The sequence below is a fragment of the Loxodonta africana genome, chromosome 10 (assembly GCF_030014295.1).
Source record: "Loxodonta africana isolate mLoxAfr1 chromosome 10, mLoxAfr1.hap2, whole genome shotgun sequence".
NCBI classification, from domain to species: Eukaryota; Metazoa; Chordata; class Mammalia; order Proboscidea; family Elephantidae; genus Loxodonta; species Loxodonta africana.
In genome coordinates this window covers 101759896-101781894 of record NC_087351.1, presented here as the reverse complement: position 1 = coordinate 101781894, position 21999 = coordinate 101759896, and the positions used below count along the sequence as shown (strand labels likewise).

General features: G+C 37.8%; 1 protein-coding gene across 9 annotated transcripts in view; it reads right to left on the bottom strand.

Annotated features, from left to right (window-relative positions):
- Nucleotides 1-21999, bottom strand: part of ZC3H14 (zinc finger CCCH-type containing 14) — a 61416-nt gene that overhangs the window by 28050 nt on the left and 11367 nt on the right. For all 9 annotated transcript variants that reach the window (XR_010323208.1, XM_064292839.1, XM_064292840.1 and 6 more), the window contains exons 3-9: nucleotides 18489-18603; nucleotides 16176-16216; nucleotides 15480-15675; nucleotides 14686-15115; nucleotides 13861-14021; nucleotides 13338-13438; nucleotides 11595-11753 (exon numbers count right to left, since the gene is read on the bottom strand). Coding sequence is in view for 8 of the 9 variants with exons in the window: in XM_064292839.1 (XP_064148909.1) it covers nucleotides 11595-11753; nucleotides 13338-13438; nucleotides 13861-14021; nucleotides 14686-15115; nucleotides 15480-15675; nucleotides 16176-16216; nucleotides 18489-18603 (1203 nt within the window). In the remaining variant the exon portion in view is untranslated. The remainder of the gene's footprint in view (nucleotides 1-11594; nucleotides 11754-13337; nucleotides 13439-13860; nucleotides 14022-14685; nucleotides 15116-15479; nucleotides 15676-16175; nucleotides 16217-18488; nucleotides 18604-21999) is intronic.

Below are 21999 nucleotides of genomic sequence, written 5' to 3'. Positions count from 1 at the left end.
ATGGTGAAGCACGGCAGGAGGGGGATAGGAGAGGGAAATGAGGACAGAGGAAGGAGAGGGAGAGAGAGAGGCACTAGGTTTCTGGCCCCAGCAACTGGAAAGACAGAGCTGCCATTGACGCCATCAATAAAATGAGGAAGACTGCAGGAAGAGCGGGATGGAGAGAAAGACCAGTAGTTAGTTTTAGATAAGCCTGAAATGCCTTATTTCACATCCAAGAAGAAATGCAGAGTAAGCAGTTGAAACAATTTAGAAATCAGGGCAAGGTCCAGGCTAGAGAGATGAATTTGGGAGTTGACAACCCAGAGACGATTTTTAAAGCCTTGAGTCTAGACAAAACGACCAAAGGGCAATCCAAACGAAAGAAGCTGGAGCAATGAGCAAAGTCAACTTAGAAAGCCCCAAAAAAACCCAATGCCGTCAAGTCGATTCCAACTCATAGCGACCCTATACAGGCCAGAGTAGAACTGCCCCATAGAGTTTCCAAGGAGCACCTGGTGGATTTGAACTGCCAACCCTTTGGTTAGCAGCTGTAGCACTTAACCACTACGCCAGCAGTGGAGCAGAAAACAAGGTCTGAGAATGATACAGCCACACACAGACATTTAAAGGATAAAATTAAAATTTTTAATTTTTAAAAGAGGGTTCTTTTCTAAAGAAACTGAGCAAATTATCTGAGGAGAATCTAGACAGCCAGTGGCAACGGCAGCACCCCCCAGGGAAACTGCTCCTCAACTGCAAAGCCCGTGGTGGGTAACTGCAGCTCCCTGCCTGCTTCGTGAAAAGCTAAGCCTGCCCACAGCAAAGCTGAGCCCACACAACTCTAGGTAAGCCTTTGTACTGCTTTTTCTTAAAGCAGGAACCACATATTTAAAGACTTTTTTTTTTAAGCCTATAAAAGAAAAGACAAAAAACAAGAAAACAAAAATTGGCCTTGAAGGAAATTATCCAAAGAATTTTGGGGGCAAAAGAATTTTCTGAAAAGATAAAACCCTCTAATTAGAATATTCAGACAAATTTGAGACAATACTGTATCCATAAAATAAGATCTCATGAAAAACAGAGAACAAGAGCAAGCTTGTGGAAATAAAAAATATGCTTGCCTAAATAAACAAAAATTCAATTAAAGGAGTTGAAAATACAGCCAAGAAAATATTCCAGAGAGTAAAACAACAAGAGCAAGTCAAAAGGAGAGAAAAGAGATGGGCAGACAGAAGATCAATCTAGGAAGTCTATCATTCAACAATTTCCAAAAGAAGAGAACGATGAAAACACAGAAGAAAATATTTAAAGAATAATGCGAGAGAAATTTTCTGAACTGAAGGGAATTAATTTCCAAGTTAAAATGATGCACAAAGTGTTCAGCCCAAAAGTGACTAGCACCTAAAATCCACTGCTGTCGAGTCGATTCTAACTCATAGGGACCCTACAGGACAAAGCAGAACTACCCCATAGGGTTTCCAAGGCTGTAAACTTTACAGAAGCAGACTGCCACATCTTTCTCCCATGGAGAGGCTGGTGAGTTCCAACTGCTGACCTTTTGGTTAGCAGCTGAGCACTTAACCACTGCACCGCCAGGGCTCCTCAACTAGCAGCTAGACATACCATAATGAAACTCCAGAACACTAAGAAAAACCAAAAAAACCAAACCCAGTGCCGTCAAGTTGATTTCGACTCATGGAGACCCTAGAAAGTAACCAGTCAGATTAGCAAAAAAGAGGAGAGAGAGTGCTACGAAGAAGGTACCTAAGAAAAAAACGGGACGTCAAGACTTAGTACTATAAAATCATAGACCTTTAAGGTTGTAATACAGGTGGACAATGCAAGAAGAAGGAAAAAATTAAAAGATATTAGAACCTGAGGGGGGAGAAAAAACTGTACAATAGGGGAAAACCAAAAAAAACTCTAGGGAATCCCTACACAAAAAAAACGATACAAGACAGAAAATGTAAATACAGCTCTGTAATGAATAATATTTATACAATCTTAATAATGCAAATGCCGCTTAAGTGTTGCCAACTTTTAGGGTCAACCTACAGACAAAGCATAGTAGCTTTAACCAGGAAAACAGAACAAAATCTAAATACGATCAACTCTGACAACATACAGTACCAAAAACTAGTTGCTGTCTACTCAATTCCAACTCATGGTAACACGTGTGTCAGAGCAGAACTGTGCTTCACACAGTTTTCAATGGCTGATCCTGCAGAAGTAGATTACTAGGCCTTGCTTCCAAACAAAAGCACAGATGACAAATTTTAGAAGTGGGATGAGGAAGATGTAAGGGTTCAAAAATGGCATAAACAGCAGTATCTTTTGGGAGTCAAAATATACTGAAAGATAGTTAATCAAACAAGAAATACATATTTGAGTCTATTTAAAATTACAGAAGTAGCCAATAAATGACCTAAAAATAGTGATTTCACTATGTGGTCTTGAAGGCTGGCAAAGATGTGAATGAATTAGATCTTTACATATTATAGTAAAAAGTCAACAGATACCATCTATGGTTGGTGAATGAAGGAACAGTGGTATAAGCTTATTATTACAGGCATGGCAATATTTTTAAAATACATAAAACAGAAACATTTAAAAATGGTAACTTCTCAGACATGAAGAGCCCTGGTGGTGTAGTGGTTAAGATCTCAGCTGCTAACCAAAAGGTCAGGAGTTCAAATCCACTAGCCGCTCCCTGGAAAACCTATGGGGCAGTTCTACTCTATCCTATAGGGTTGGTATGAGTTGGAACCGGCTTGACGGCACCTAACAACAACAACAACCGGTAAGTGAAGGTCCTGTAGAGAAGGATGCAACAAGTAATACTGCTTTTTATTTTAAATGTTTCCATACTATTTGATTATTTTTAAATCTATCAGCAGGTACTTGATTTGTTTTTCTAAATTTTCTATGGTAAGCATATACTTTATAATGTAAAATATTTTATTTTAAATATATATGTGATTTTTTTATACAACATGTACCAAACAGAAAAAATAAAAAGAAATCCATGCCTACACACATCTTAGTGAAACTTCAGAACATCAAAGACAAAGAGATCTTGAAAGCAGCCAGAGAGAAAGAACAGACCACCTACAAAGGAATGACAGACAATTAGAATGACAGAAGTCCGTTCAACAAACAGTGGAAGCCAAAAGACAGTGGAATGATATAAACAGGTTGATGAGAGCAAATAAATGTTTTTAACCTAGATTTGGGTATTCAGCAACACTACTGCACAAGAACAAGGAGAAATAAAAACACTCATGTGTAAACAGACTCTTGGGAAATTTACCAAGAGGCCTATTCCAAAAAGACCTCTCAGCAATATACTTCAAATATACTTCAGAACATTGGAGAATGATGATGCCCAAATAACAGAGAGCTGAGAATAAATAAAATGAATTAACATGTAGGTAAATCTGCACAAACACTGCATGGGTAAAATAATAACCATGATATCCAATTTATGCAATTAATAAAAAGATTAAATTGTTAGAAACATAATGTATAGTCAGGAGGTAAAGTCTGCAGCCAAAGGATTCCAAAGTCTGTTTACTGTTTGAGAACAGGGTCAGGATTATCAATTTTTACAATATGAAATTAAATTTGCATGGTAATATTCCAAAGGTAACCACTAAAAAGAACAGAAATTGAGTGTTTAAATTGCAAGCCAGTCAGGAAATTGCAGTAATCAACAATAACAGCAATTAATGAACCAAAAAAAGGCGTTAAGAGGAGGAAAAAAGAAACGGAAAAGCAAGCCAATGTTCATTAGAAGAGAAGATGGTAGAAATCAGTCTTAACTACATCAATAATTTTAATAAATGCAAATCGTCTAAATTCTCCAATAAAAGACAAGCTGTTATACTGGATTTAAGGAAAAAAAAAAAAAAACCTAGCTTTATGATATTTGAGAGAGATACATTCCTAAAGCCTAAGAACAAAGACACCTGAAAATAAAAGCATGGAAAAGATATGAGACAAATACTAATTAAATGATTTCATTAATATCACACAAAAACATGACTTTATGATAAAAGCATCATTTGGTATAGGGGGTCAGAGATAAAGATGAAAGGTTCTATTAGCACAAAAATACAACCATTTAAAATATGTATGCACCTAACATAAATCGCCTCAAAGTAAACAAAGTAAGAACTGACCCATGTATAGAGAAATTAAATTAAACCCCTCATATTGGTAGGCAATTTCAATACCCTGTCTCAATTATTAATAAATCAAGCAGACCAAAAAGAACACAACTGTCGAACTTGACCTATTGAACACATGCATAATTCTCAACCCAACAAGTAGAGTTCACTTTCTTCCAAAATGCACGTGGATAGGTACAAAATTGATTATGCACTAAGCAAGCTTAACAATTTTCAAAGATTATGTATCACACAGATCGCGTTATCTGACCATGCAATGCAGTCAGTAGTATATAAGAAAAAAATTAAATAACAAAAACAAAGCCTCCAAATACTGTAAATTGAAAACATTTTCAAATAACTCATGTCAAAGATGAAAATCAGAATGGAAATTAAAGATATTTAGAATTATAACGAGAAAGTCACACATCAAAACTTGTGATATGCAGCAAAAGTGATACACAAAGAAAAATTTCCAGCTGAAATGCTTACATTTGAAAAAACAGGCTAAGATAAATTAATAAGTTGGAAAAAATTTAGGACATATTAGAAATCAGAGCAGAAATCAATGAGAGAGAAAATAAACAAAAAAAAAGAAGCAATAAAACCAGAATTGTTTTTGTTGCTGCTAAGTCTCTGAAAAAACTGACAAAATGAAACTAACTTCCAGTGACACACAGCTCTAAGACGGAAAAAAAAAAAAGCATGAATACTGTGAGTGGTAGGCTAGTGAAAAACAGGCTGGAGAGATGAGACAACTTGTACCGACACATTTGCATACTTAGATTTTTAAAATTCGGTCAGAGATGAAGCTTTAAGATAGCAAGTAAGCACGGTAACAGATCTTGGTTGCTTGCAAAGTACTTGTGAATATATGACTGTAATAAGAATGGTAAAAGTCCTCATAAGCAAAGACACTTGACACCACTGCAATTTTTTGAAAATTTTCTGTTTTAAAACAAAACAATGATACACAAAACTACACAAAACATTTAGCTTCATGAATTTGTAGAGGGCCAACACCGTTTTAACACCACCCACGTCACTAAATAGAACTTGGCCAGCCAACCCAGAAGCCCCTCCATGTGTCCACCCTGACCACAGGCCTCTCTTTCTAAAAGGAAGCACTACTTGCCTTTTAGAGTAATGGCTTAAGTTTCTTTAAGGTTTTATCACACAAGTGTGCATCCCTAGACACTCTTAACCTTGCTACTTTTATTTTACCTTTTAAGTCTTTTCATCTGGAAGCCCCAGCCTGATTAGCTTACAGTGTCCCAGGGTCTGGAGTTTGCTTACTGAACACTCATGGTACAGTTCAACACATCCTCTACCTCTGCACTTCCTGCAAGCTGACTGCTCAATCCAGAGCCCTGATCACTCAGGTTCACACCTACTGGCCAGACTACAGTACTGCCTTGTTGTTTCACATGGAGACACAAATTTTCAGTTCTTCAAAAAAAAAAAAAATGTTTCAGTAGCCATTATGCTCCATGCCTGGATTCATATCTGGCTGGAGTTAAAAAAAAAAAAAAAAAGACAAACTCAAATTCTAGCATTTTGTTTTCACTTATTAGCTGCAATAATTTTAAATAATTTCCCCTCATCTACTAAGGCAGGGGTCTGCAAACTTTCTACGTCAGCCTGTGTGGACTGTACAGCCTCTCACGACTGCTCAGCTCTCACCGTCACAACATGTGAGTTGTTGCTGGTTTAGTCTTCATTTCTCAATGGATTCTGCCTCTTATTTCTAATTCTTCAGTTGTCACTTCATTTCTAAATCATCCTAATTCTGATATATTTGGTTTTCCTTGTATCATTTCTTGGGCTTTTCATGTTGTGTATTATTTCTTAGGTTTTTCACGTTTTGTATCATTTCTTAAAAGACTCCTAGCTCGTTCTGAGATGGCATGTTAGTTTTGATCTGCTTTTGCAGCCTGCTTTCTCTGTAACACTATTTGTTCTATTCTTTATTATCTTTTTTAAAAAATATTTTGAGATTTTAGTGAAAGTTTCCTCAGCAAGTTAGGTTCTCATTTGACAATTTCTACCTGAACTGTTCAGTGACGTTAGTTGCATTTATCATGTGTCAACATTCCCCTTGTGTTCTGTTTGTTCCCGTTCCAGTCCTCTACTTTCCCTGCCCCCTTATCTTCTCATCTTTAATTTTGAGAAATTTTTGACCTTTTGGTCTCATACTCATGGTTTTTAAGTACGGCACCGATCTTACAGGTAATATCCTTTATTTTGTGTGCCACTCTATTTCACAAAACGGTGATCTCAGGTGACAGGCTCAGTTCTAGGATCAAAGAGTGTCTCAAGACGATAGTCTCAGGGGTCCTCTGTTCTCTGTTCCAGGTTTTTTTTTAAAGGATTTGAGTTCTGCTCCATATATTTCTCCCATTCAATCTAGGACCGACTACTGCAGCACTGGACAGAACAGTCAGCAATGGTAGCCAGGTACCATCTAGTTCTAGTCTTATGGATGATGACATTGTGGGTCTTGTAGACTTGTTCCTTTGCTGTGCTTTTGGTTACCTTCTTACTGTTTTGCTCCTGGTAAGTCAAGACCTGTAGCTGTGTCTTAGACAGCCACTCGAAAGCTTTCAAGACCCCAGAGGCTACTCATTTCAGTAGGAGGCAGATCATGATTTTTGTGAGCTATGTTACACCAATTGACTGAGTTGTCCCATGAGACTATGGTCCTAATATCTTTTCTCTTTTTACTAACTTTGTATATAATCTGACCTTGACACATTTATTTCTGTTGCTCATTTTACAAGGTTGGGTTCAGACAGCTTTTCTAACCTCAAAGAGGACATCCTTCTGTTGATTTTGTCATGTTAATATGGCATCTTGCTTTTTGAGATTTCCTACCTGTATCCTTCCCCACTATTACCTGATATTCTATTTATCTCTACTGTCTCTTCTCTGTTACATTTGATTCCACAAACAAGCAATTTCTTCCCACGAAGAGTCCTGTCTTTGAAGGGAGCACCAGCTCAGGTTCATCAAATTTGAAAGTCCACAGAGAGTAGACTGCTGCCACCACTTATCTGTCAGCTTGTCATACTGTGGTGGCCTGCATGTTGCTGTGATGCCAGAAGCTGTGCCACAGGTATCTCAAATACCAGCAGATCACCCCATGGTGGACAGGTTTCAGGGGAGACTCTACAGACTAGGGAGAAGGACCTGGTGATCTACTTCTGAAAAAAACTGACCAGTGAAAACCTTATTATGGGTAAGAGTGGAACACTGATACAGTGACAGAAGATGAGCCCCTCAGGTTGGAAGACACTCAACAGACAAATGGGGAAGAGCTGCCTCCTGAAAGTAAAGTCGACCTTAATGACGTCGATGGAGTAAAGCTTTCGGGGCCTTCATTTGCTCATGTGGCACGACTCAAAATGAGAAGAAAAAGCTGCAAACAGCCTTTAGAAGTCAGAACCTGGAATGTACAAAGAATATCTAGGAAAACCAGAAGTTGGCAAAAATGAAATGGAACACTTGATGACCGATATCCTAGGCATTAGTAAGCTGAAATGGACTGGTATTGGCCACTTTGATCTGACAATCAAATGGTCTACTATGCAGGGAATGACAAATTAAAGATAAGTAGCATCACATTCACTGTCAAACAGAACATTTCAAGATCTATCCCGAAGTACAACCCTGTCAGTGATAGGATAATACCTATACATGGACAAGGGAGATCAGTAAATATGACCAACATTCAAATTCACACACCAATCAAAAATGCCAAACACAGGGAAACGAGATTTTCACCAACTTCTGCAGTCTGAAATTGATCAAACATGCAATCAAGATGCACTGATAATTACTCGTGATTGGAATGCAAAAGTGGAAGCGAAGAAGAGTAGACGTTGGAAAATATGGCCTTGGTGACAGAAATGACATGGGATATCACACGACAGAACTGACACCACAGATCCCATGATAGAATTTTGTAAAGTTAACAACTAGTCACTGGAAATATCTTTGACAACATAAATGGTGACTATACACATGGATCTCACCAGATGGAACACAGAGGAATCAAATCAACTATAACTATAGAAAGAGATGATAGAGAAGCTTAGTACCATCAGTCAGAACAAGGCCAGGGGCTGACTGCAGAACAGACCATCAACTGACAACATGCCAAGTTCAAGCTGAAGCTGAAAAAAATTTAAACAGGTCCACGAGACCCAAAGTATGACCTTGAATATATCCCACCTAAATTTAGAAACCATCTCAAGAACAGATTTGACTCATTGAACACTAATGACTGAAGACCAGAGGAGTTGTGAGATGATATCAAGGACATCACACAGGAAGAAAACAAAAGGTCATTAAAAAGACAAGAAAGAAAAAAACAAAATGGATGTCAGAAGAGACTCTGAAACTTTCTCTTGAAATAGAAATAGAGTAGCTAAAATGAAAGGAAGGAATGAAGTAAAAGAGCTGAATGAAGTAAAAGAGCTGAACAGAAGATTTCAAAAGGCGGCTCGAGAAGACAAAATACCATAATGAAATGTGCAAAGACCCAGAGTTACAAAACAAAGGTAAGAACATGCTCAGCATTTCCTAAGCTGAAAGAACTGAAGAAAAAAATTCAAGCCTCGAGTCGCTATTGAAGAGTATCACAGGGAAAATATTGAACGACACAGCAAGCATCAAAAGATAGAAGGAATACACAGAGTCACCGTACCAAAAAGAAGTGGTCAACATTCAACCATTTCAGGAGGCAGCGTATGATCAAGAACCACTTAAGAACAAAGTCCAAGCTGCGCTGAAGGCATTGGTGAAAAACAAGGCTCCAGGAATTGATGGAGTACCAACTGAAGTGTTTCAGCAAACAGATGCAACGCTGGAAGCTCACACGAGACCATGCCAAGAAATATAAGACAGCTACCTGGCCAACTAGCTGGAAGAGACCCTTATTTGTACCCATTCCAAAGAAAGGTGATCCGACGGAATACAGAAATTATCGAACACTATCATTAATGTTACACGCAAGTAAAATTTTGCTGAAGATAATTCAAAAATGGTTGCAGCAGTACATTGGCAGAGAACTGCCAGAAATTCAAGTTGGACTCAGAAGAGGACATGGAACAAGGGGTATCACTGATGATGTCAGATGCATCTTGGCTGAATGTAGAGAAAACCAGAAAGATGTTTATCTGTGTTTTATTGACTATGCAAAGGCATTCGACTGTGTGTATCCTAATAAATTATGGCTAACATTACAAATAATGGGAATTCCAGAATACTTGTGCTCGTGAGGATCCTGTAAACATAGACCAAGAGGCAGTCGTTCCAACAGAACACGGGGATACCGCATGGTTGAAAGTCAGGAAAGGTGTGCATCAGGGTTGAATCCTTTCACCAGACCTATTCAATCTGTATACTGAGCAAATAATCTGAGAAGCTGGGCTATATGAAGAACAACGTGGCAACAGGATTGGAAGAAGACTCATTAATGACCTGCAATATGCAGACGACACAACCTTGCTTTTTGAAAGTAAAGAGGAGTTGAACCACTTACTGATGAAGATCAAAGAGCAGAGTCTCACAAGTGGACCAATAAGTAACATCACGATAAACAGAGAAAATACTGAAGTTATCAAGGATTTCACTTTACTTGGATCCATAATTGGTACCCATGAAAGCAACAATCAAGAAATCAAACAATGTATTACACTGGGCAAATCTGCTGCAGAAGACCTCTTGAAAGTGTTAAAAAAAAAAGCAAAGATGTCACTTTGAGGACTGAAGTGTGCCTGACCCAACCCATGGTATTTTCAATCTCAAGAAAAAAAAAAAATTTTTTTTTGTTTTTTCATATGCATATGAAAGCCGGACAATAAAGAAGACCAAAGAATTCATGCATCTGAATTATGGTGTTGGTGAAGAACACTGAATACACCACGGACTGGCAGAAGAATGAACAAATCCGTCTAGGAAGAAGTACAGCCGAAATGCTCCTCTACTTTGTACATGTTATCAGGAGGGACTAGTCCCCTAGAGAAGGACATCAGGCTTGGTGGAGGGTCAGAGAAAAAGAGGAAGACCCTCAATGAGATGGACTGACACAGTGGCTGTTAACAATGGACTCAAACAAAGCAAGGACTGTGAGGAAGGCACAGGACCAGGCAGTATAGGGTTGCTATGAGTTGGATCCAACTCAACGGCACCGAACAACAACAGACTGCTGCAGCCCTCGAGCCTTTACTGCAGCCTGTTATCCGCACCTGCTACTGCATTGGGCCAAATCCCTCCCAACTTCCAGTTGGTCTTCCCAAATTGGCTCATTCACACTTTCCAGTTGCACCCAATGGCTATTTTGGGGTTTTCTTGTTCTCAGTCTATCATTTATCAGAATGGCATATAATACTAGTATGGCAAATTGCACATACAGTCAAAAATTTTTAAAAAATAGATAATGAAGAGACAAATATAACCTAGTGCCAAATATAGGATGGACTTAAAAGACTTCATGGAACAAGTAAATTTTTAGATGCGTTTGGAACAATTTAAAGACACAGTTGAGAAGGAATAAAAAAATGTATTACAAGATTAGAAAAAGTACAAACAAGGACATAAAATTAGAAATAACACAATGACCAGAGTTTTTTTGCTGGGGTTTTAAAATTCAGATTTTTGTAGATAAGGAGAAACAGAAGAAAATAATCTTTTTTGATTGGAATAGAAGGAACAGGCTGAAGAGTAGTGGAAAAGGGCTGGGCAGACCCAAGGGCAGACGATAGAGCCTGCCTAAAGGCCAGGCTGCTGTCATTAGTCCTGGGCAATAAGCATGGGGGGGATAGTAAATGCTCTTGGAAGGGAGACAGATGATCAGAGTCACAGTTTGGAAGTCACACAGGAAACTATGTGTGCAGGAATGGGGAGACATGAGAGGAAACGGGGAGAAAAAGATTAGCTGGAAGCTAGCTGCAGTATGCCAGACAGAAGGGACAAAGGAGGGCCAAGGTGACAATACGGCAGATGTGGCAGGTCACAGCAACAGAACGCTAGGAGGGGAGACTTAAAGATAACTAAGATTTTGAGCTTCAAAGAATACAGCTAGGATTAGCAAAAAGAGGGGAAGGGAGAATGTGAATTATCTATGTATCTTTAAGTAGGAGGTTTGTAAAACAGTGCCAGTATTTTGGTAATTTTTGAGGCTGAGTCATTGGGTTCATGGGAGTTCACTGTACTCTTCTTTCCACTTTTGAGAATGTTAAACATTTCCGCAACAAACAAGAGTTAAAAAAAAAATCTTTGAAAAGTATAGGTTTCCTCATGGTCCCTTCTTATTCAATTTTTAGACCTAATCAGCACTTTCCCCACAGTAGAAGTAGCATTTCATAAAAACCCACTGGAAAATATTTAATGCCTCACAAAAAAAAAGTGTAATGAAGGGTCAAATATTTCAGTTATTACCTTGACTTTTTTCTATATTATCTCCTTTTGTTTCCTCTTCTTTATTAATGGGGGGACTTATCCTGGGGGTCCTGCTTTGCGCCTGGACCACTTCTGCTAGCAATTCTTCTTGAGAAGTTCGAGTTCTAGGAGCAACTGGAAGTGTCTGCTTCTGCGGGACTTTTATATAAAAGGAAATGTAAATTCAGTGACACATCAAAACTCAACGGCCGATACCAGAAAAAAAACCAAACCCAGTGCTGTCGAGTTGATTCCAACTCATTGCGACCCTATAGGACAGACTAGAACTGCCCCACAGAGTTTCCAAGGAGTGCCTGGCGGATTCGAACTACCGACCCTTTGGTTAGCAGCCATAGCATTAACCACTATGCCACCAGGGTTTCCCAATGGCCGATATGTCGTATCAAATATAAATGCTTCCTCGTTGTGTACAGGACATGAGGAGTTCAAAACAGTTCATAAACATCACCTCATTTTTTTCTTACAACACTTCTGAGAGATACTTGACCTATTACCCATATACATATACGTATGTACACGCACAACTATACATGTTAAGCCACATTCCATAAACACATTATTGCACATATGTATTTATCTGTAGCTAAATGCAGCGTAGACTCTGTTTTACGATCTTTTATCAATTCAGAATTTTAATTTAGATCATCTGTGTAAAAAAAGAATTTCCATGTTATTCCTTTAAAGCTTGTGGATTGCCAACTATTATAAAAGCACAAAATTTCAAGGTCATGGTACGCATATTTGTCATCATTCGAAATGACTAACATTGCTAATGGACCAGAAAAAGAAGGCAAATTAGGTAAATCCTTATGTCAAGTGTTGGGCTTTGTTTGATAGTCCTTATCCTATATTCCAAAACCCACTGGGATCAAAAGTTTGTGGCTAACAGTTTATTTTATCTTGGGAAGGAGTCACCAAAAGAGGGGCAAGAGAGGATGGACACGCAGAGCAATGCTGAAAGAATATCCATCAGATCCGTGGCAGGAATGAAATAAAAACATGCTGAAGAGGGTAGTCATCATCAGCTTGCTTATAGAAGTTTGACACACTGGCCACAGCAAGTGGGGTGCAGAGTATGGAATTTACAGACAACACAATACAGCAATCATCATCTGGTTTGCATTTCAGAATGACTTTCTGTAAGACGAGCTGATAGTTGATTCATCTCCTTTGTTTTAAATACATGTAATGCCTTTTTTTTTTTTTTGCCTTTATATTCTCTCATAAATGATTTAGCACCCCTGCTAGGACTGCAATCAGTTCTCGCCTTATGTTGCATTAATGGGTTCCAATGAAAGGAAAGAAACCAACCTATTCATGTAACACTAATCTTAAACTTCCCTAACTTCGGTCACTTAATATTATCCAATTTTCCTCCCTTTTACGTACATATCTAATGTCAAGTCTAATGCTACTGATATTAAAGTCCCATCTGTATCAAAACTCCCTTTAAATGTTTTTATTATACATCCCATACTCATTGGAATGAGAGAGTAAAAGGGGTTGCATGGTGCTCGAAGAACTATAGTGACAGGTGGGAAAGTCTCTCCAACTGCTCAAACCATCTTTTAAAACTCCTTTTCCCTGAGCCTCGTTTTAGTCCTGACATCTGGCAGGAGCCTTTATTTACAACTTAGAAAGCACTCATTTTCCTTACTCAAGAGTTACAGAAATGTCTCTTACATTTATTTATGCAACGTAAACATAACACATTTAAATTACCTGTAGAATAGTTTGTTGTTTTTGTTACAGATTCTTGAGCTTCAGATATAGCTTTCAAAATGAGGTTCTTGTTAGCTTGTTTAGAAGGTGGAAGTGAAGGTCTAAAATGGACAAGAAAGGTACTGTTATTAAATTTTAATTAAAGTTGAGTTCTCTCGTGACAGCCATCCATTATGCTTCTCCTACAGGTTTCTCTTAGGTTTTGAACAGGCTACCTGTAGTTTTTGGGGAATACTAACTACACTGGAACCTTGTAATTTTTTTTAAATGAATCTGATCAACCGTTGTTTCCACATCATATTAGGGTTTGTAATATTCTCTGCAATCATCTCCACATTAGGCAATGTCTCTCTCATTAATATAAGTGCTTCTCAAACACCAGTGCAGAAGTCTTACATGTCATCAAATTAAATTATGATTTATTTTCAGGATTATCCTCCTCAAGAACCCACAAGGCTCCATCGGGCAGCTGGAGGCCACCTCACAGACAGTGGAGGACTAGTTTACAGGCTTGTTCAGGTACCTCCTCTCGGGCTTCGCTGGCACTGACACGCTGCTGGAGACGCTTCCTGCTCGGGAGCCATAATCATCATCTTCCTCCTCCTCTTCTCCATCGTGACTGAATTTTTTTACTTTAATAACTGAACTCACCACAGGCAACTTTCTCTTCCGAAAGTTTTCTTCCTACAATAGATAGATGTAAAAATATTTACCTAGTCTCAGAAAACAACAAAGTTTTATCACAAACTATTTCTCCTTTTTAATAAAAGCCAGCCATATGAAGAACTCATGGGGTATTTTCTGCTTTTTTTAAATAAAAATATAAGTGTTATCTCTAATAGCCAATTTTTAGCTAAGAACAAAAATAAAAATTAGAGTTTTACACTCATTTAGGAACAGCTGCAGATAAGCACTACTGAGGAACAAATAAAACGGAGTTACTTGGTTGCTTATGAGCAAATTGCCGTAATAAATCCAAAACTGACCTAAAGCCTCCCAAAAGTTATGTTCAGGTATGAAATATAATGACGACGGTGACAGATAATCACATTACAGAGTATCTTAAACGTATCAACAGTGTCATTTCAACATGGACCTCTCCTACAGGCTACCCGCAAGATAACCTGAGATTTGAGATCTGCTATCCCAAGTGCCGGCAACATAGGAAGGTACACAAGATATAAAACCAACCACAAAGTGGAAAATCTGACTGGAGGAATATGCTGAGTAGCACAGAAATCGGTATAAAATAAAGTTGACTTGTATGTCTAGTTACTTCATGTACATTTTAGTATCAAGAACTACCAAACTGCAGCCGAACAAGCAGAATTTAAAAGCATACACAAACCTCAATACTCATTTTTTCTGAGCTGTTTCTGAAGAAGGGACCGTAAGTCTTCTCTAAGCTGTTCAGCACTTCCGGTTCACACACGCGTCCAGCGTCATACACCCGGCTGCTCTGGATATCGACCTGTTTGGCAGCATGAATACTGTTTTGCTGCTGCTGAAATTGCAACCTGTTTAAATGAGCACCACTGTCTGCATTTCGACTTGCAGGTGGCCGATAAATTTCAATAGACGGGCGAGAAGACCCATATGTGAGTGTCACTGTCGGTTTTTTTTGAGATAAGGCATTCTCCTGCACAAAATTGAGATCTTCATCAATGAGGTCATCTGGCTCAGGCTTAATGTCAATCACATCTTCAGAGGGTGCTGGCTCCCTCAGAGGTTTCACTGTGGACATCAGTCGGGTTGCAGCTCCATCATCATAAGTCTGTCTATTTAAAAAAAAAAAAAAAAAAACTTGTTATAATCAATTTAGAATATCTTCATGTCTTCAAAGAAGAGTTAACTTAAAACATTTTAATGGAAAAGTTTGGGTACTCCTTTCATGTATTCCATTAAAAACTACTTTGAAATCGAATTTTTTAAAACTTTGATTTACTACATTTGAAATAAAAGGTAATCATATTTATCCAAATCTCATCTTATCCATTCATTATTTCATTCAAAAAATTTCTCATGACTACCCCACTGTTTGCAAAAATTGCTAAAAAATGCAATTTCAAGACAGAGAAACTAATGTTAGATACCACATACACATACCCAACTACCCAGGGCAGATCTACACAGGACTCTTACCTGACACTGGTGGTTTTCTGCTCCTGTGAACTTGTGGAAACTCTGGAATCTCTTTTTTCAGACCTGGTGCTAGAAACTGCAAGGGGGGGCACTGCAGCTTCGTGCTTTCTCTCATCTCCTCGACTGAGGCTGCCCTTGTTGAACGACACGCTGCTATCAAAGATGTTGCTGTCGGATGACTTCAGGCTAGAGGGTTCTGGCAAGAAAAGGACGTGATCTTTTCCATCTATTCGTATTTCTTCAAACTTTCCCTTCCCTCATCATCAATTTAAAATCACTGTTTCTTAAAGTTTGAAAAATATAAAAAAAGCACAAAGAGAACTAAAACCCACCAATTATTGCAATGGTGATTTTTTGGGGAAAAACATACACACATATTTTTTGAAAACTGATGTGTGTATGTGTCTTGTGTGTGCGTATCATAATTTATCCAATTTATTATACTAGACTTTTACATAATTTCCAATTATAAAATTCTGAGACATCCTTGAGGCTGAATCTTTGCCTACCTGTATAATTATTTCCTTATATTACATAAAAAAAATTTATTGCCCTTAAATTCATAAAAACATATGCTTCCTAAAAATCTTCAAATTAATCACGGTTTCCAAATTTTTTTCCAAAGCAATATAAATGCTGACTTTAGAAAAAAAATCACATGCTATAAAAAAAAAAATTAGTTTTTACAAATCTTACCAGTTGTAACAGAGCGAAGTTTATCTAAAACACCATGAAGCCTAAAAGAAAAAGGAAAATATTAAAGCCCTCCTTAATCAAGGAATATTTTATTTCAACTGCCACCGTAAATTTGATGACATTATAAAAATCAATATTTGGGTAAATATTGATAAATGCTATTTAATATAATATTAATTTCCAAGTTTCACATTAATAAAAAAGGTTTTACATGAATACTGCACAGACCAATCAAAAATCAGATTACTTTTTCTTCCCTATTTTCAACATCTAGCCTCTATAACCATAACACTAAGGATCTCATCTGTCCACACCATCCTGGCCTACAAAGAATGTAACTTGGTTCTTGGTTTCCTAACAACTGAAAGCCTCAATGTAGCTTAAAGTAAAACAGGATAAAGTGTCATGAACATGTTATATAAATCACTGTGACTGCTTAAGTAGAGTTTAAATTTAGCTACTTACATGGTTTCTTGGATGACTTAATTCTGAGGGGTGAAAAAAGTTATAAATAATCCCAAAATATGCTATACCACTTCACTATGACTATTACTTTCAAAACTAACACTATAAGCAAACACAGACCACAACCTTGCTTATAACATAAGCTGCTGTCATAGTTATGTAGGAAGCAAATTTGCCTTACAGTCCTTCCAAGGGGCCGTTTGCTGAAAATATCAGAAAGATCTCATTTTAATACTGTTTCACCCAGAACCCAGTCACACGTCACTGCCCCCAAGAACACAATTATTGCAGGGCTCCCAAGAATCAGGATAGTCCATTTGGGGCTGGTGTTATGAACAATAAACTTAGGAAAAAAGAGTGCCAAAATGGAGATACCATCACTCACATCAGTATATTTCAAAGAACTGAATTTCAAAGGTGAAAAAGTTCAATTAATCTGATTTTAAATTCAGATTCCATCATTAACCTGTTTATGTAAGAAATCTGTCTAAAGCAGCCCATCAGGTTATCTGAGAAACGATCAACTATGTTAATCTCACCTTAGATCACTGGGACTCAAATTAAAACCAAGGGATCCAAGAGGTGAACAAAAAGTTAGTAATAAAAATGTACTTTGTAATGCTGAAGACTTAAAAAAAAAAAATCTGGGGACAAACTGTAACAAATGGATTCAGTCACCTACGCTGAAGCACTGTGTGTATCAAAATCTCTGAGGACCACGCTCTAACAATGTTCTTCAGGGTGTGTGTAATATAAACCCAGAAAATTCTGTGTGGAATTTTTCACAAGACTTCGTGAGCACTGTAAAGCATATTGTTGCCTGCTGGGGCAAAAACACCTTGAAGATAAATTCTGAGTTAAAGACAAGAAGCTAACCAGTTTCATCAACCTCTTTAGTACCTCCTATCGAGACAGAATCGACTCAACAGCAATGGGTTTCATCTTAGTATTCTTTCTCCCAGTCTCCTGCAATTTAAAAATGAAGCAGGCCATTTTGTTCGCTCAGCTTTTCCTTCATCATCAACTAAACCCAGTGCCATCGAGTCGATTCTGACTCATAGCAACCCTGTAAGACTAGTACTGTAATTTGTTGTAGTCTAAGGGTTATATTAGTACTTCCTGCTCCACTCTCGGCCACATCATTACCCTCCCCCATCCCTCACTGTACCTCAGAGCAGATACCAGGACATTAAACCGAATCTTACACTTTTCATCACTAATTCTAAAACAAGGTATATGTGGTTTGAAAAGGGACATCCAAAGGTATGTTAATTTATACTTGAAAAGAAAGTTGACTATTTCAAAATTCCAAACCTTGAAGATGATTAAGATTTTAGTTTGTTAAATGAAGACAGGAGGTAAAAAATTTTTAAAAGCTAAAAAAAAAAAAAAAAAAAAAACCTCACCCCATAGAGTTAACTTGTTGGAAAAAGCAATACAGAAGCCAACCCAGCTCAAACAACATACATATTTACTTTGGTGGAGGAAAAGGAATTATGAGATACGGAAGTTTAAAAAAGAAACAGTTACTACAGCTCACACATATAAAGGACTCACTACGTGACAGGCACATTGTAAGCACTTTACATGTATTAGCTCATTTAATCCCCACAACAATCCTGAGGTGATTTACTATGCCCATTTCACAGATGCAGAAACTGAGGCCAGCAGCAGAGGCAAGATTAAACTCTGGCAGTCTGGCTCTGAGACCGTGCTCTCATCACTCACAGCCTGCCTGTTCACACTGAACCTAACCTACCTTGCCTGTCAAGTGACTTTTTCCAGACAAAATGCCTACTCTGGCTTGTCCCAAATTGTGGCCTGAGGAATAGATATTCAAAAACATACCACACAGTGAATCGAATTGTGTTGTTCCCTAGAAACAGGGACAGGTCCTCTGTCATTTGGTCCTGGCTTTTCTTGTTGGCCACCATCACCATAATGTAATCAGGAAGTTCTTCGTCTATTTAAAAAGAAAAAGGTATCAAAAGGTTTTTACGTTTTCCTCTACTTAAAATTGATATGCTGAAAATACAGATACAGCTCTAAGAAGATTCACTATCTCAGCTCTAATGAAATTATGTTGGACAAGAACACATAGCTTTTGATTTTTTTTCTCTTTATTCTTTAGGTATTTCAATGACTAGAAAAACGGTAACAGTGCATAACTAAAGAACACTCATAACCAGATATGCTAAAGGACACTATAAACTTGAGAGTGCATTCACTTCCATGAAAGGAATCCTTTTAATGCTCGTTAATTTCAGAGACGCTTTCAGAAGGTATCTGGACATTCCCCAGAAAGTATAAATTGAGATTTGTTTAGTTTTGTGTTTATTTAGAATGTTTCAAAATGATACTAATTTCTCAGAAAATCTTCATCCTTTATTTAGCCAGGTTTCAGTTACTCAGGGTAACAAATCTGTAGCAACATCAAGTTATCAAAAACCACCCCAAAACTCTACATCATTTAAAGAATTCAATCTCAACATTAAATAATTTCAAACTCAATTCATTCTTCCACTTTTATACCCTCCTACACAGAGTTATGAAGAAAGAGCCTAGGAACCAAAAAACATAAAGAAACAAACCCACTACAGTAAAAAGACAAGGAAGCAAAAGCCACTCATCAGGACCCTAACCCCCCCCCCCCACACAAAAAACTCAGAACTCCCTTAGATTTCTTTAATACCTTAAATACTCATAGTATTTCTATGTAGGCAGAAAGGTTCATTTCAGAAGTACTATCAGACATCTGTTTCAAGGAGAAATACCAAAAATCCAGTTCTAGAAGACACAAATATATTGAGAAAACCCAATCTATGAAAGGAAAGAAAGAAATCAGAATGCCGGATGGACACTTAAATTATGAAGTGAGAAGATGCCCCCAAGGAAAAGTACACATTTATTGTTCTCTATAAAACCAAAAACCAAACCCAGTGCCATCGAGTCGATTCCCACTCATACGTTCTCTACGCAGATCATCAAAAGGCTCCCAATGCTTTCCGGCAATTTTGATAAATAAGCCTGGCAGCTGATTTATGCTACAATTTCTTGAAAACCTACTATGTGCCACCAGTCAATTCAGGAAAAGTTAACAGACAAAAAATTGTGGGTACTTTGGCAGCCTTGACCATTTTTCTCCCTCACGATGTCAGTGATGAAGACAAACAGACTGGGCTTTTTGTCACTATGTATTAGTTCATAGTTTCTAAAATTTTATAAAATGGGATCAGTGGTTGCTTGGGTACAAAGCGAGGGCAAAGAAGGGTAGGAAGGATGGAATTACAAAGCAGCCCCAGGAAACTTTTAGGGGTGATGGATATGTTCATTATCCTGATTATAGTGGTTTCATGGGTACATACACATCAAAACATACCAAAGTGTACACTTTAAGCGTGTGCAGTTTAATGCACGTAAACTTTATCTCAATAAAGCTGTTAGAAATCAACAGGTGGTTCTCTCAGTAGATGGGAGTTAAGCACTCAGCTACTAACTGAAAGCTTGGCAGTTCAAATCCACCCAAAGGAGCCTCAAAATAAATGCCTGGCAATCTACTCCCGAAAGGTCACAGCCCCTGAAACTCCAGGCAAGTTCTCCTCTGAAACACACGGGGCTGCGCTGAGTTGGGATCGGCTCCACAGCAACTGCTTTGGTTAGTTTTGGTTTTTCTCAGCAGATATGCAATGGGAAACGAGGACGTAGTAAAAAGGTAAAATATCATCATGATATAGCCCTACAGGATCCTGAAGGATTTCTCAGGTTCATTTTAAATTAGTATACTGAAAAGATAACTGCAGTAAAAATTTTTAAGGTTTTTTCAAGATCGTACTTCTAAAATGTCAATGAAAGACTGTTCTGAATTACAACTGCCATCTCACTGAGGTGCTCCATTTCAAACACACACAGAAGACCTAACCATCTCTAAAACGGGTTGTTCACCTTTGTATCCCATCCAATGTCTTAAAAATGGTATTTCAAGTGCTTACTGAAGAACTGTTTTCATAACCTTAAAGGCTAAGTAAAAATGCTTTGAAAACTATAAAACACGTATTTTTATGACAACTACATTTCCATCTCAGATTAGGTTAAACTTTACCCAGATTTTTAACTAACTCAAAATTCTTGATGTGGAATTTTTGATAAATCACTTTGTTGTCAGTTGCTGTCAAGTGGATTCCGATTCATAGCAACCCCACGTACACAGAGTATAAACGATGATGTTCAGTGCCATCGTGTCAATTTCTGACTCACACCGACCCAATGTGACGGAGTAGAACTGCCCCATAGGATTCTCTAGGCTGTAATCTTTAGGGGAGAAGGCTGCCAATCTTTCTCTTACCGAGCCACTAGGTGGGTTCAAACTCCTGACCTTTCAGTTAGCAGCTGAGCACTTAACCACTGCACTACCAGGGCTCCTTGTATAAATGATAGCAGTCATTAATAACATTGAAGTTATACTCGAACATGTTTGTGCTTTCGTGTGCTAGAATAAAGAAAATTCTTAGTGTAAGTTTTCTGTGGATTTCTTTTTGATCCAAAGCAAGTTCCTGGCACACAGGGGGCATCCATCAACTGTTAAAGGAATAAAAAAAATAAATAAATTCTGGTTCAGCTTCATCTTTAACCTCTCTGTGCTCAATTTTCTCATCTGTTAAAGCCTTACAATTCTGACAACAGATAATTTATGAAATGCGCCCAGTACATGATAGGAACCCCGTAATTCACAATTCTCAAACTTTTGGGTCTCACACCCCCTTTACATTTCTTGAAAACTATTAAAGACTCCAAAGACCTCCTGTTTGTGTGGGTTAGATTTATTGATATTCACAGTAGAAATTAAAGTTAAGAATTCTTAAAGATACTTATTCAAAAATAATACAACCACTCCTCACTTACCGACATGGTTAGGTTCCAAAAACTAGGTTGTTATGTGAGATCAGTGTCATGTGAAGATGGAGGATGACCATATCAGATCACAAAATATTATGCGGGACACATACATCCCTCTGGACCCAAGAGGCGGAAAATGTAGATGGGTGCTATATGTCCTACTGGTCATGAAAAGGTTACTGCCAGACATATACTGTTAGTGTGCAAAACAGTCAGATACTAAATTTTTTACTACTGTCGTAAATGCAAAATGTTGGATAATTAGATAGTCGGTAAGTGAGGAGTAGGCGTACACATTAACAATAAACCCATTCTGTTAACAACATTATTTCCATGAAAATTAACTATATTTTCCAAAACAAAAATAAAAAAAAAGGTTTAGCCCAAAGATTGTTGTTTCATATTTTCACAAATTTCTTTAAAATCTGGCTTAAAAGAAAACGACTGGATTCTCATTTTTGCTTCT